The following is a 15,773-nucleotide window of genomic DNA, read 5'->3' on the forward strand; positions in this document are numbered from 1 at the left end:
ATGACAATGACTTCTGACAGAGTCAAGTGACACTGTTTTCATTATTAGTTTTATAAGTGGAAGGACTATGTTACAAGTTAGTTAAGACTGAAAAACTAGAAGATCAATCTCATCTTCAGCTAAACCTAACAAGACTTGCTTTGGGAATTGATGACCTTGACTAATGCCAGATGCAGGAATTCATCAATACATTGGGAAAGGCACAAATCATTTGGTTCATCTGGATCTGGGTGTCATAGAGCCTGTGATGATCTAGTGGGGGGGGGCGCGGTTTATGGGTAGAATGTATATGGTTTATATCTTCCAAATTCGATGGCCTTCTAATTTTCCAGTCATGTACATATACATTATACAGAACAGTAAGCCATTTTGCCCATCCAAATAACAGGGACCAACCTTGCTTAGCTTCCAAGATTCACTGAAATCAGGTGCTTTCAGGATGGTATAGTCCGTGAGCCATTCCTTTCTTTCTTTCTTTCTTTTTTTTTTTTGAGATGGTCCTTTTTTAAAAGATTTATTTATTTATTATGTATACAGTGTTCTGCCTACATGCATGCTTGCAGGCCAGAAGAGGGCACCAGATCTCATTACGGATGGTTGTGAGCCACCATGTGGTTGCTGGGAATTGAACTCAGGGCCTCTGGAAGAACAGCCAGTGCTCTTAACCACTGAGCCATCTCTCCAGCCCCCCGTGAGCCATTTCTATATGATCTCGTTAAAGGAGTGCCTACAGCGATGAATCATATCTCCAGTCCTGGCTTTCTTTCTGCTCCTTTCCCAGAGGGTTCCAAATTTAAGTCACAGATTTCATCTTTTCATTAACAAGAGAAATTTTGCAGAATAATAGGAGTGTGTGATCAAGAGCTAAGTATACTCGCTGTGGTTATAATTTCATTTATAAATCTCAAATGTGCTCTCTATGACATGAACAGTGTTCTAGATATTCATGGGAACTAACATTGCATCTGTAGTAGATGATGATGAACTTTTCCTTTTATAAATTTGGAACCAAAGTTACTAACTTCGTTACTAGTGAATTTCTAAGGTTACATAAAATTGGAACAATCCATTTCTAGCCTGGACCCACTCTATCCTTTCAATAAGATAAATTCTAAGATGCTTTAGAAACTGTTGTCTCTTGAGCAACTTTTATCTGGGGCTGGAGAGATGGCTCAGTGGTTAAGAGTACTTGCTGCTCTTGCAGAGGACCTGAGTTCAATCCCAGTTACCCACATGGCAACCCACAACCATTTTTAACTCCAGTTCCAGGGGTATCTGATGCCTTCTTCTTTGTTGGAGCTAGGCACGTATGTGGTGTACATACATAACACAGACAAAACAGTCATTCCTAAAATATAAAATAAATAAATCTAAAATTTTTATGTTTCAGTGGCAAAAGGGAAGTACTGTACTAATCAATACCTCATGATAAATTCATCTGACTCCATTCTGGGTACTGACTGATATGTACCTATTTTTAATAAATTAAGTTTTGTTGTATTATTTTATTTTTATTAATTTTAATTAAGCAAAATAGTACATTTATTTTTAAATGTCTAGATTTCAGAATCAGTGGAATTGTGTTGAAGTGTACTTCTGGTTCAAATTTTTTGAAAAGACTGTTTACTTTTTCAACTTAAAAGTATTAGGAAAATCACATATTTGGGTTCTGTGAGTAGTCATTCTAACCCCCTTGAGCTAGCACTGGATTTTCAGGGTTAGTGTTAGCCACAGGGTTCATATCAGCAGGCCTCAGAGGATATGCATGACTCATTTCCCTCAATGTTATCTTCTGGAGAATATTTGTGATTCTCCGCCGAGCAATAACAATGTGGTCACCATGATGGTGTAGGCTCTGGGCAGGGTAAAAAATTGTGAATTTATGTTCTGTGGAAGATTGTGAGTCTTGCTATACTCGTTTACATGCATCCACCTGCTCACCAAGTTACCTACTATGAGAATTTAGAGTATGAACAAGGGACTGCACAGTTGCACTGAGACATCCCCTGAAGAAAATCTGCTATGCGATGAACAGAGAAGTGAACCTCACTTGTTGAAGCTGGTGTAATGTCCTCATCAAGTGTGCTCTAGAGAATGACTCAAATGTTTTCACTTTCTGGTGACCACAGTGGTAGCACCCGTGAGAATTCAGCATAGTCTCTAGAGATTTACTTCTTCCCATTGTTCCAGAGTTAAATATACTAATAGCCACAGCTTTACCTGGTGGGGATGCTGGTCTGGTAACAGTCTGTCATCTGTGAGTCTCCAGTTTTAACGTGATTAGTACAAAACTGATCATATTCAACAGATATTCAGGGAATCAGCTCTTTTGATAGTTTTCCTAGGAATACTGGTGATACCATGATTTTTTTCTCCTTCAAAATAAAAATTCATGCATTGTAGTAGTACTTTCTTGTTGGGACTGCCAGATGCCCAAAATTGACACAGAGATTTATTATTAATTATGAAAGCTTAAGCTTTCCCCAAAGTAGCTCATATAACTTAAATTAACCTGTTTTTATTCATCTACATTCTGCCATGTGCCTCAGTTACCTCCCCTCTGTACCATATCTCCAGCTTCTTCCGGGTCTTGCTAGCATCTTCTGTTGTGCCAGATTTTAGCCCTGAGTTTCTCTCTGGCCGGACTTCCTGTCTATTCTCTCCCATCTAGCTATTGGCCATTCAACTCTTTATTAAACCAATCACAGTGACATGTCTTCACACAGTGTAAGCAAATACTCCACAACAACTCAAGTAACTGTCATCAGTACTGTTAATTGTAAAATCAATACTGTATATAACATCCTTGAGCAAGAGATGTGCAATTTAAATAAATAATTGATCCCTATATGAAAACACCTTAGGTCTTGATAGATAGCTCCGCAGTTAAGAGCATTTGCTACTCTTACAGAGGACTTGGGTTCAGTTTCCAGCAACCCCATGACAGCTCACAACCTTCTGTAAATCCAGTTCTAGAGTATCTACAACATCTTTTGACCCCAACTGGCACCAGGTATGCACATGATATACAGGCATACATGTAGGCAAACATTCATGTATGTAAAAGTAAATAAAGACAAATAAATAAAAACATAATAAATAATAATAAATAAAGTGTAGATAAAAGTAAATAAATAAAAACAAAAAAGCCACACTGTCGTCCTGGAAGTGTGACTGTAAGAGAATGAAGATAAGGGTAAGCACTGAGTCTAAGTCAGGACATTTCATCCCTGTCCCTGCCCTGCTCTTGTTTGTATAACCTCCAATGGGCCACTTCTCCCTGGGTCTCAGTTTCCAAAGCCATAAAATTAGTGGGCTTGATGTTTAAGAGGTTGATGGCTCTCTTCTTGGTCAGTGCAACACCACAGTGATTTCAGGGCACCCCCAAACCTTTCTCTCTATTGACCTATTTGTTGTTTTCGAAGCTCCACTTGGGAGTGTTGTCAGTAATCACTTATCCTGTCAAGTGGGGATCATGCTGGGCGGCTTGCTGGCATCTACTGGTTTCATCCTGGGCTCATTTGCCACCAGCCTGAAGCATCTCTACCTCACTCTGGGAGTTCTTACAGGTGAGTACACTTTCTTCCACATGTCTGGACACACCTTGTTCAGGTGTTGTCAAGCACATACACAAAACCGAGATTTATAAAATATTCATTTTGTTAGATGCATAATGGAGCTGACTTAGCTAATGGCCACCTACTTAGCAGTTATACAGAGTCCGAAATGTGATGCCACTATGCTAGTGAGCATGCCTCACCACATTAATTTAGTCATGTGGTGAAAAATAACTTTTCTTTCTGGTATTATATAAGCCTGAGATTCTGTACTCAGAAGAAATGATAAATTACTCAGCACAGTACAGATTTTCAACAATGGTCATTCTCCATCTATCTGCCTTTGCTAAGACACTAAACACTGTATTCAGCCTGGGTTGTCCTGGCTTTATTATGAGTATTATTAACCAATAAGTGGGAATTTCAATTTAGAAATCACCTTGTCATAGGTATTCTTGTATTTCACATTCTCTCAATATTATAGAAACATAACTTTAGAAAATCATGCTGGATTTTATGGAACAAGAAGATCATGTACATTCTACAAGCTATACTTTAAGGGGACTGCATAGGATCTGAATAAAGCTGGCCAGTGGGACAAAAGTGGCATTCAAATCATCACTGATATGGGCATGGAAAGTGGTATCCACTCCTGTCTGGGGACTGCGCCATGAGTGTAGCATGAATTAGGCCAGTAATGGATGTACCCTCATGGTGAGGCTGTACATATGGCTCTGTCTGCTAAGGAAGGGACCTACACTGAGTAACTAAATGGGCCTGACTGCTAATATTACTAGGAACTGGTCTGGTTTTAGCACTGAAAGTCCCACATCTGGAAACCCATTGATCTGCTGACCATGAGAATTGGAGCTAAAAGTGGTTCTTTGTTCTCTTCTCTGGCATGACCAGCCTTTGGATATGCTGTATTGTTTCACAGCTGTCTTTAGATGTGTTGAGGCAAATCATGTACATGTTCCAAAACCTAGGCTTGAAGCCCTTGAGGCTTTCTAGGTTAAGCTAAAGTAATAGAAACCAGAAAGCTTCTAAATGCCTTTGGGACTATTGGTATTTTTCTGAAAGCCTTGAGGTATATTTCCAGGTTCCATATTCTTATGAAATATTTCCTATTCTACGATGCATCCCACCTAAGTGAAATTAATTCTGCAACTTCCATGGACTCGTATGTCCCATTTCTGTACAAACCCAGGGAGGCATAGACTGCCAAAGCTGTGTCTTCTCAGGCAGGGAAGAGTTGAGGCAATTATTCAACTAATTTAACCTACAAAAACAGACAGGGGAGGAAGGGAGAGAGGACACAGAAAACGGAGGGAGAGGAGAAATCAGTTTCCTGGTTCAGCATTTTCTAGATTTTGCTAGTAAATTCCAGCTTAGCTTGAATAGTGATTTTTGTCAAGTTCCTCAATTTCTTTTCTCTGAGAAATCATTTCTTTTAGTGTATTCTTCCTAAGAAGAATGTCACTTAAGACATGTGTTTTGCTAGTTATGAATGACTGGCAGGAAAACTAAGTTTTCAGCGGGGTATACGTATTCAGCTTTGAAGGGATTTCCCGGAAGATCAGATTCTCTTCGATCCCAGACACACTGTTGCCAGAGCACTTTTTCCCGCTGGCCGCTCCCTGTGAACCAGCTCTCACGGCATTCTCTCTCTCTCTCAGGTCTCGGATTTGCACTTTGTTACTCTCCGGCTATCGCCATGGTCGGCAAGTACTTCAGCAGGCGGAAGGCCCTCGCTTATGGGATTGCCATGTCCGGCAGTGGCATCGGTACCTTCATCCTGGCTCCCGTCGTTCAGCTCCTTATCGAACAGTTTTCCTGGCGAGGGGCACTGCTCATTCTTGGAGGGTTCGTTTTGAACCTCTGTGTCTGTGGTGCTTTGATGCGTCCAATTACTCTTAAAGAGGACCATCCAAGTGCAGAGAAGAATCGTGACCATGGAACGCAGAGAGGAGACTGTCCGCAGGCATCTCCCTATTCGCCTTTGACCAAAGAATGGGCACACATGTGTCTCTGCGGCTCCTTGCAGCAGGAATATGGTTTTTTACTGACGTCGGACTTTGTCGTGTTAGCCGTCTCCGTTCTGTTCATGGCTTACGGCTGCAGCCCTCTCTTTGTGTACTTGGTGCCTTATGCTTTGAGTGTCGGAGTTAGCCACCATGAAGCTGCTTTCCTTATGTCCATACTCGGGGTGATAGACATTGTTGGCAACATCACATTTGGATGGCTTACTGATAGAAGGTAAAATAAAAAATCTGTGAAAACACAACCAGTTTCTCCTAGGGGATTTTAAGCCCTAAGCTTTCCCTGACCTTACCTTGTCATACACTTACCTTTGAAGGGTAATTTTGATATCTGAAGGCAGCTTTCTTGCTGATTCTTATAGATCAGGTTTTGGCAAACTTTTTATGTAAAGGGACATAGGGCAAACGTTGATTGGCTTTGTAGAACGTATATTTGTCATGAGTTCCCAGAACTGCTATCACAGCACAAAAGCAGCTGTGTTCTGATAAGCAATGTACATTGAAATTTTGTATGTTTCATCAAATATTGTCTTTTTTTTCTATTTCCAACCATTTAAAATGGGGGGAAAAGCAGGTAAGTTATACAAACAGATAGCAAGCTAGATGTGACCCTAATTTGTTCACCTGTGTCTTAGATTGTCTAGGTTGATGAGTCTGTCTGAACTGCACAGGGTGAGGACAACTGAAAGTTCCAATGACATATTTAATTCCCGCCCAGGGCAAGTTAGTTCTCCGCAAAGACAGCTGCTGTTTTAACTTGTTTTGAATCATCCAAGGGATTAGCTACTACCAGAAAGGGGAGCTGAATCTAGTTCAGGTAGGAGGGTCAGGTACAATAACACACATTGTCTTCAGCCACATTTTTAGATCTGAATGTGGGAAAATACTTTCATGATATTGTAAGCTCAGAGACTGAATTTATAGGAAATCTACAGAAAATAATTACCTGTTTGGGTTGAAGACTGCAAACTTCTAATGGTGTCCTGGATGAGGAATTCTTTACATTTGAGATATGACCTTAGAGATCTATCAAGGCTTCTCACAAATTACGCTTCGGTAGTCAATCGGAATCTGATTCCACTTCTTTTGTTTTGTGATTTGCTGGTGATAAAACTAGCACCTCCTGTGCTGGGCAAGCTCATGGAGAGCCACTCCCCACCACTTCCACATTTTAAATTAAGGACAAAGGAAGACGGAAGGGCGAGGTCTGCTGCACAGTGATGATTCAGGCAGAAGCAACATATAAGCCGCAGGAGGCTTGGCTAGGCACAAGACCTAAATTCTTGTGTCAGCTCTGCCCCTTGTTAAACCCACGACCCAGGGAAAATCACCTAGTGCTCAGACTCTCAAGGGCCTCCATCTGTCAAATAGGTCAGTGCAATATTTGGAGGATAATGAGAGGAAGCATCTGCAGATCGCCAGAGCTGACATTTACACAGTTTTTCAGGTAATTGGTATCATGGAAGGGGATGTAGTTGCAAAGAGGGACTGTAGTGGAAGCACCATTGGGGAAGACTTAGGTCAGACCTTCACCCTAGGACTTAGACTTAGGTCAGACCTTCACCATAGGACTTAGACTTAGGTCAGACTTTCACCCTAGGACTTAGACTTAGGTCAGACCTTCACCATAGGACTTAGACTTAGGTCAGACCTTCACCATAGTACTTAGACTTAGGTCAGACCTTCACCATAGGACTTAGACTTAGGTCAGACCTTTACCATAGGACTTAGACTTAGGTCAGACCTTTACCATAGGACTTAGACTTAGGTCAGACCTTTACCATAGGACTTAGACTTAGGTCAGACCTTTACCATAGGACTTAGACTTAGGTCAGACCTTTACCATAGGACTTAGACTTAGGTCAGACCTTCACCATAGGACTTAGACTTAGGTCAGACCTTCACCATAGGACTTAGACTTAGGTCAGACCTTCACCATAGGACTTAGACTTAGGTCAGACCTTTATTGCTCATGCATTTCATTTTTATGACCTCACATTCCAGTCTCAGCAATGTATGATCAGTTGAGTTATTGAGCATTTGTGATGTGCTGCATACCAATGGCTACCACATCTTGAAACACCCAGGGCAGTAGATGCCTAGAAAATTATAGTCTCCTGGCATGCTATGTTCTACTTCACAACCAGCTTTACATATACCGAAGTTGATAACCTTATTTTATGATGGAAGAATTTTAGATTAGAGTTATACAGGTAGTGAAGTTGCAATCTTACGCATATATAATTTTAGAGCATCACCACACTATGCTTGCTACAGACATAAATTTATTTACATATGCCAGTAGAACAATTATGGGGTAACAGGAGCTGGAGAGATGGCCTGGCAATAAAGAACACTTGCTACTTTCGCAGGGGACTGGAGTTTAGTTCCTAGCACCCACACTGAGCAGTTCACAACCACCTGGAAATCCAGCTCCAGCGCATACAATACTATCTTTGGGCCTTCATGGGAATCAGTGCTTATGTTCACATATGCACGCGCGCACGCGCGCGCGCACGGGGGCACACACACACACACACACACACACACACACACACACACACACAAACATGCACGCTTAAAATTTAATCTTTAAAAAGAGAAGAGCAGTTGGAAGAGAACACAAATAGGAAGGTCCTTGCATAAATAGCTCTAGCTGTATAAATGCTTACAGCTTCACGGCTCGGTTCCAAACCTCTTTCATGAAGTCTGTGTGTTCCATTCTCACTATTGTTCTTCCCGTCCCTAGGTGTTTGAAGGATTACAGATACGTTTGCTACCTCTTTGCTGTGGCACTAGATGGGCTGTGCTATCTGTGTCTCCCAGTGCTCCAAAGTTTCCCCCTTCTTGTGCCTTTCTCTTGCACCTTTGGCTACTTTGATGGAGCCTACGTTACCTTGATCCCAGTAGTGACTGCAGAGATAGTGGGGACCACCTCTTTGTCATCAGCACTTGGCGTGGTATACTTCCTTCATGCAGTGCCATACTTGGTGAGCCCACCCATTGCAGGTAAGTGTTAAAAGCTTGCTAGCCACTGTTACCATATTGATGTGGAAGAAGAAGTAAACACACACTTATGAACACAACTCATTCGTCAAAGACTAGGCAAAGCCTATCAAGTGAGTTAGAGAAGAGTGGAAGACAAAGGTAATAGGAATGTAAGAGCCACCAAGGTATCATGGTCCCACTCACATTCTTCTTTTATAATTTTTTCCCAACCAAGTAAGGTTGGTGGCTTGCCTAGAAAGAGAAAGTCCCAAATTAGGGTCTTCGTTTTAGTTCATACTAATGGTGGAACTAAAAAAAATGGAACATTTGTTCCAATTCTAAGTAAGCCAGGCACATTCAGAAGGAAGTTTGCTTTCAAAATGGATCAGTTGGTGGCGAGGCCAAAAGGATAAGCAATGGCATGATGATGCAGTTGAGAGCCAGGCAGAGGACAGGGCTCTGAATTCTTTATCATTTGTATGGACCAAATGTTGGTAACATTCAAGTTTTTGTGCAAACTGATGAAAGCATATTTTAGAAATTGTGATCTAGAGATTTATGACAGAGGAAATGAAGATTCCATTTTAATGCAACTGAGGGAAGCTGATAAATGTCTATTGACTTCCAAAGTGACTACTTTGGTCCTACAGAAATCCACACATAAATCAGAACATTACAAAAATGTGTGCAGGGGGTATGGATTATGGGAAACTTTGTAGAATGTCAATTAATTTGTACACACCATTTTGACCATTGGGTTTGGAAAGCTGTGTGCTTTGTGCTTTCCTGGTGCATTTTGTTGGCATATGAATAATATTTTGAGGAAAAATTTAAAGATGCTCCTTGTCAATTACAAAGTAACTGCCTGCCAAAGTACAGCTTTACCCCACTGATTCTCTGATCCTTGTGACCCATATGTTTCCTGTCATACAATATGGTTGCCGTCAAATTTTGTGGCTGGTACAAATATTGGGATTGATATGCTGCAACAGCAACAATGGTCTTGGGTATATACATTTAAGACAATACATACCACCATGTTTGGCACATAATCTTAGCCAAAAGGCAAAGACGCAATGGCCCAAAGTCCTGATATTTGAATGGGATATGAGTGAAATTAAACTTCCATTGACAACTGGATACTGCATTGAAGCCTGTTAAGTTACTTAAAATTGTGTGATGTCTGGGAATTCTATTAGCATTTTGCATGTCCACTTAACCCCCTATATAAACAACCCCAACTTCAATATTTTAAATGATATTTAAAGTTATAGGCTATGAAATATACATTTGAGTATTTTCTACCAAATTTCATGAAGTTAATAATCACTAATATTTATTGTGTGATGACTGAGTACAGAGGACTATTATAAGTCCTTCACTTAATAGCAATTATTTAATTTATTTTATGAGTTGCCCTAATGAATCTGAATGTATTTCTCAGTTGCTGCATGGCAATTTTGGGCCATCTGCTTTTTGTTCACAGTCATGATGATGTGCTGTGGTCTATTGTGATCATCCTGACAAATGATTAAATTTGAGAGTGGGTAAATCCGGTAACTGAATTTTCAGTTCAACAATGTGGTTTTGCCTTTGTTTTAGGATGGCTGGTGGACACAATGGGCAGCTATACCGCAGCGTTCCTTCTCTGTGGATTTGCAATGATATTTAGTTCTGTACTGCTTGGCTTTGCTAGAATTGTAAAGAGGATGAAGAGAAAGCAGCTGCGGTTCCTGGCCAAAGAATCAGATCCCAAGCTGCCACTATGGACCAATGGATCAGTGGCCTACTCTGTAGCAAAGGAGTTAGATCAGAAAGATGAGGAATCCATGGCTACTGCGGTGACAGGTTGCAACCTCACGTGACCAGTGTGGCCTTATCCCTGGGAATCTTCAAGGCTGATGGAACTGAGGCCACCAGATTGTTCATATTTTGGAAGTATTTCATTTTGACAGAGTATCGCCTCCCAAGAAAATTATTAATACTGTTTTGCTAACATATTTATAAGGAGAAATAACCAATAACAAAGAAATCTGGAGTGGCCTAGAGTTTTCTCATTCAGGATTTGTACCACTACAAAACTTAGCTCCCCAGAGGAGGTCAGGACATAGTTGATGGAATTAGCTGTATTTTGGGGTAACTCCAAGGCACAACCGAAGCACTGGTCACCACCAGGCAGCAGTTTTGTCATCACAAAGTCCTTGTCCCTCTGTCTTTCTTCTCATTCTTAACAGAAGCACTGGGTGTGCTGGTGGAGGGTGAAGATGCAGAGCTGGCTTCAGGGCAGAGTGCCCCGATTTTTAAATAGAGTGGCAAAGGAGCATTTGAGACTCTTTGAAAGGCAATGGTTAATATATCACAGATTGTCTTTTGTTAGTTTCCCAAACAACCCTTGGCTCTTCCAATGGGTACACATCACTTTGAGTGTCTGAATAATCATGAAACACCACGGTTGGAGTGGATTGGAAAGAGTGGCTGGTAGTGTATTTCATTTGAAATTAGCTGAAACAGGAAGCTCTATGCTCCGGCTGTCCCTGCCATTCACCTCTGTCACCACCCCATACTTACTCTAAATTTAACACAACTCGATGAGTGATGGAGCAACTTCTCCATCTTTTCTGAAATGTTAGGAGTACCCCAGGAACCCCACCTTGAATCTGAACTGTAGACACATTCCTGTTAAGAGTAGAAGAATGTTGATACTATTCCAATTGAGCAGGAATTGAATTCTTGAGTCAGCAGGGTATCTGGTGGGAGTTTTCTTTGCAAACTAGTCATTAGATTCATCATTGTCCAAAAGAGGCCTTGGGGGTTTTCTTATCATAGTGATGTTCTAAAAATGGGATTCTGTGCTCGTTCTGTTCATTTTTTGGATCATAATTATAAACCTGACTCATCAGCTTAGAAGGGTCTGTTCATTCTAAAAAAAACCTCAACTTTTCTGTGACTTGGAATTGTTTCTGAATTTTCAGATTGGAGAAGAGGACATGGAGAAAACAGAGGGAGGGCAGGGCCCCCAATTCATCTTCAGTTGTTTCAAATCCATAGAATTAAGAGTACCGAATGCCCAATCATGTCACATCTGCAAAGAAGCCAAGTTATGTAACTAAAAGGGGAATCGTAATCATTCAGGAGTTTAAATCCAAGTCACATGGAAACATTTTGATCTCAAAGGCCATTTAACCTACTGTCCCCAAGAGGCCCCAGAGTGGCTTTTGCCAGACATGATGCTGGGAGGAATAACAAAGCATTGAGGGAAGTCTGAGGATGGCGAAGACCTTGTTTGAACTGGAGAATGTTTGTGTTGTCATATTGCTTTCATAATGGGATACCAGCTTGATTTGACGGAGAAAATGATACTACTTCCTTGTAGCTTTTCATAGAGAATTTGAATGTTCTGTCTTTACTCACCCTGTGACTTTAGTTTTTGAATCCATTCACTTTGTCATTTGCAATTTTAAGAATATTTTAGGTATATCAGTAGAATTCAAAGTTAAAATGAAATACTTGTTTTGGAATAGCACTTTACCTTAAATGTCATTTTTTTCATCTTAAAAATGATTTCTTTAAAAAATATAAGTGCTCTTATTCATACGTTTTTCAAAGCATTGATTATAGTAAATTTTGTTTATGTGATTCTATAATATAATTTTTCTATTGTGTTTATGAAAGACTAGGATAGTAATCAAAGGTTTTAAATTTTTATGTAAAAACATTTCAGATCTTTTTTTACTTTATACATGCAATGAATTTGCAATCTGACTTTCTGCGGGCAATGTTTTTGAAGAGCCAGTAAGAAAATATGTAGATCTTGGAGTTTACAGTTTTTGTATCTATACAGATTTTTACTGTTTTTTTCCCCCTCCATGTATTTAAACAGTTGGTTCCAAGTTCTAAGGAATTCATGGGAATGGGGCATTTTATGGAATTAAGAATAAAACTGTAGAGGAATGATACTATACCTTTAATATTTGTTTATCCCACTATAAGTTCTACTTTGGAACCAAGTAGGAAAACAGAAGAAATGATCTACTTTTTCAAAGTGCCATTCACTCCTCTGTTTAAATTAGAATTTCACTAATGGATCAAATGTATAGGCTAATGTTTTCCTAGTTCAAAGGTAAAATAAAATGGATTTCTACTCACGTGTTTGGAACAATTTCTTTTCCTTAAACAAGAGGTTTAGACAGGTTAGGGAGTGGGTCTATCCGGATCATATTAAGACACGGCTAATGTGATTTATAAAACCCTAAATCCTTCACTGAGTCCTTCTAGAACACAATATAGCATGATAAGCACTTCCTATATGCCCTCCAATTTAATCCCTATATTATCCTAAGCTGTCATCATCTTGTAGATGTGGAAACTGAGGTACCAGGTCTCATAGATCAGTACCTACTACACTTTTGAGCAGGGATGCTGTCCAATACTGTCTGATGCTGGAGCCTGCATCCTTCCCATTGGGACTGTTTATGTCATTTTACATGGGTTCAAAAAGTCATCCCAAACCAGATCTTCCAATGGGTTATGTATTGGTCCTCTGAGTCATTATAGAAAGGAAGTATTTAGATTAGCAATTTATAAGAGCTCCCCAAGAGGAATTTTGCTTTGTTTTGTTTTTTTTTTAAAAAACAAAAAACCCCACTACTTCCAGCAAGGTGACTTAGTTTACTGTTGATTAATAAAGACTTTTCTTTGGAAGAATTTGGGGTGGGTGGGCAGGGATGGGGAGGAAGTGAATTCTGTCTGTCTCCCAGCTCCCTTTGCTGTGCAGTCTGCTCTATTGCTGGTCTATTTGACGTTCTCCTTCTGGTCCTGAGACGTTAGTTTGGAAATTGTTTGTGGAAGTGAAGTAGTGGGAATGCCGAGTAGGTAAACTGAGTTCCCACACTTCACAGTTTTTAAGTTTTGTTAAACTCCACCAAACATTTGTTCATAGAGCAGCTTTGAGTGACAGGTGGCTGGGAAGTTTCCTATTTCTAATTAGTACAGGAAAGTATTTGATGGAAGTAGTGGGGAAATATTAAATCATGACCGAAAGACTATCTGAAGGGGAACATATTTTATCATTGAACTTCCCAGACATGTCCAAAGGTTAAAAAGAATAATAAAATGAATTTGGCGTGCACATCCCTTGGTATCTGTAATGGTCTGGCTACCATTCTCCCCTTTAATGACATGAGTTGAATATGTTAACATGCTACCCTCACATGTGTTCCTTCAGCTGCAGAAGTAACTGAACTTGGCACACTAACCCGTTCAATGCTAGAAGAAGGCATAGGTAGGAAGTACAGTGTCACTTATGAGTCACATCGCTTACAAAGCGTATTGGGCCCTGTTCTTCCTGTGGGCTTGGAGCCCGAATCACAGGTGAAAGTTTCCTTCTTCTCAGCCCATGCCAACCTGGACATCTCTACTCGAGGCCTTGGGTAATATCAAATAAGTCAAAATATCTTGCTGCTCCCATTCTTGCTATTCAGTGCTTAAGATAACTGTGGTTCTAGGAAAGATGGAGAGCTGTTCTTGGTCCTGGAGATGTTATTACCAAGGTCAGGGCAGGATCTAAGCTTGGGTAATGGAAAGCGTCTGAAAGCGAGGGGATGGCAGTTAGAGGTCACCTCTGTGTGGCACCCTGAGGAGGTTCCAGCAGACACTCCTGCACTGCCTCCATCCGCACCTCTAAGCACCCAGCCTCGCCTGCCTCACACCCTATGTGGTGGTCTGAATGAGAACGGCCGCCATAGGCCCATGGGTTTAAATACTTGGTCCCCAGTTGGTGGGCCTCTAGGTGTGGCTGTGCTATGGAAGGTGTGTCACTGGGGGCAGACTTTGAAGTTTGAAAAGACTGACACTATTCATCATGTGTGTCTTCTCTCTGCTTCCTGATTGTGCATCAAGATATGAGCTCTTAGATGCTGCTCCAGACGCCTACCTCTGTGCCCTCACCCCACCATCACAAATGCTAATCCTCTGGGACTTTAAGCCTAGTTAAAACCATATTTTTTTTTGAGACATGGTCTTACTATGTAGCTCTGGCTGCTCTAGAACTCACTATGCAGACCAAGCGGGCCTTGAACTCACAGGGACTTTCCCCCCCATAGCACCTGATACTTTTCTTAATTATATCTTAATTGTTCATTAAATATTCATATCTTAATTATAATTGCGCACTTGTCTATGTATTTATTTCCAAGTTATCACCCTCCCACCTTAATCAGTGTTCAATTGCTGTGAAGAGACATCAGGACCACAGCAACTTTTACGAGGAAACCTTTCATTGGGGCTGACTTACAGGTTCAGAGCTTTAGTTCATTATCTTCATGGCAGAAAGCATGGCGGCACAGAGACAGACATGGCGCTAGAGAAGGAGCCCAGAGTTCTACATCTGGATTGGTAGGCAGCAGGAAGAGATAGTGAGGCTGGGTCTGGCTTGAGCATTTGAAACCTCAAAGCCCACCCCCAGTGACACACTTCCTCCAACAAGGCCACACCTACTCTGATGAGGCCACACCTCCAATGATGCCACTCCCTGTACGTCTTTGGGGGCCATTTCCATTCAAACCATCACACCTCCCAACCCCACAAGCTTTCCAAAGAGCAGGAATTATGCTGATTTGTTAGCCACTGGGTCTAGTGCCTGATATCCTTAGCATTCAAAACTCTGTGGTGACATAATTAATTTGGAAGTCATTAACATAGTATCAACGATCTATGAGGCTAGAATATTAGTATTATTGTTAACAAACCTTAAGTATTAATTATAATACTTGAAATAATATGTTCATGGATACGCAATGAAAATGAACAGATCACGTCTTCAAAAAGTACTTGGTGAATGAATTATGGATAAGAGCAAATGGAAAGAATGAACGATAATGCTGAGGAGACCTGGGACACAAAGGGGCGGCCGACCGCAAGGTTGGCACGCCAGGTTCTTAGAAGTTCCTGGCGTTAGGCATTCCTAGCTTAGTGCATCTAAATGGAACACATCAACAGCAGGAAGCCCAACTGAACACAAGGCAGGCTTAGAAAAGGAAATTAAGGTGGTAAGGAGTTGGTAAGACGATATCGATAACTAAAACTTGACTGAGGCCTAAATGTAAAAATGACACAATGTTTGCCAAGCAGTCTCAACTAAATAACTGTGTGCACAAATAAGGAGATGCTCCAGGTAGGGAGTGCCCCCCAC

At 40.8% G+C, this 15,773-nt stretch overlaps 1 protein-coding gene across 1 annotated transcript in view; it reads left to right on the plus strand.

The window, feature by feature from the left end:
* Slc16a12 (solute carrier family 16 member 12) overlaps positions 1-12,729 on the plus strand; it is an 88,542-nt gene extending 75,813 nt beyond the window's left edge. The window contains exons 4-7 of the mRNA XM_052713191.1: positions 3,426-3,569; positions 5,234-5,813; positions 8,346-8,605; positions 10,187-12,729. Coding sequence (XP_052569151.1) covers positions 3,426-3,569; positions 5,234-5,813; positions 8,346-8,605; positions 10,187-10,449 — 1,247 coding nt within the window. The 3' untranslated portion in view covers positions 10,450-12,729. The remainder of the gene's footprint in view (positions 1-3,425; positions 3,570-5,233; positions 5,814-8,345; positions 8,606-10,186) is intronic.
* The last annotated feature ends 3,044 nt before the right edge of the window (positions 12,730-15,773 follow it).

This window comes from Peromyscus californicus, unplaced genomic scaffold (genome assembly GCF_007827085.1).
Source record: "Peromyscus californicus insignis strain IS unplaced genomic scaffold, ASM782708v3 Scaffold_4__1_contigs__length_199733344, whole genome shotgun sequence".
Classification (NCBI taxonomy): Eukaryota; Metazoa; Chordata; class Mammalia; order Rodentia; family Cricetidae; genus Peromyscus; species Peromyscus californicus.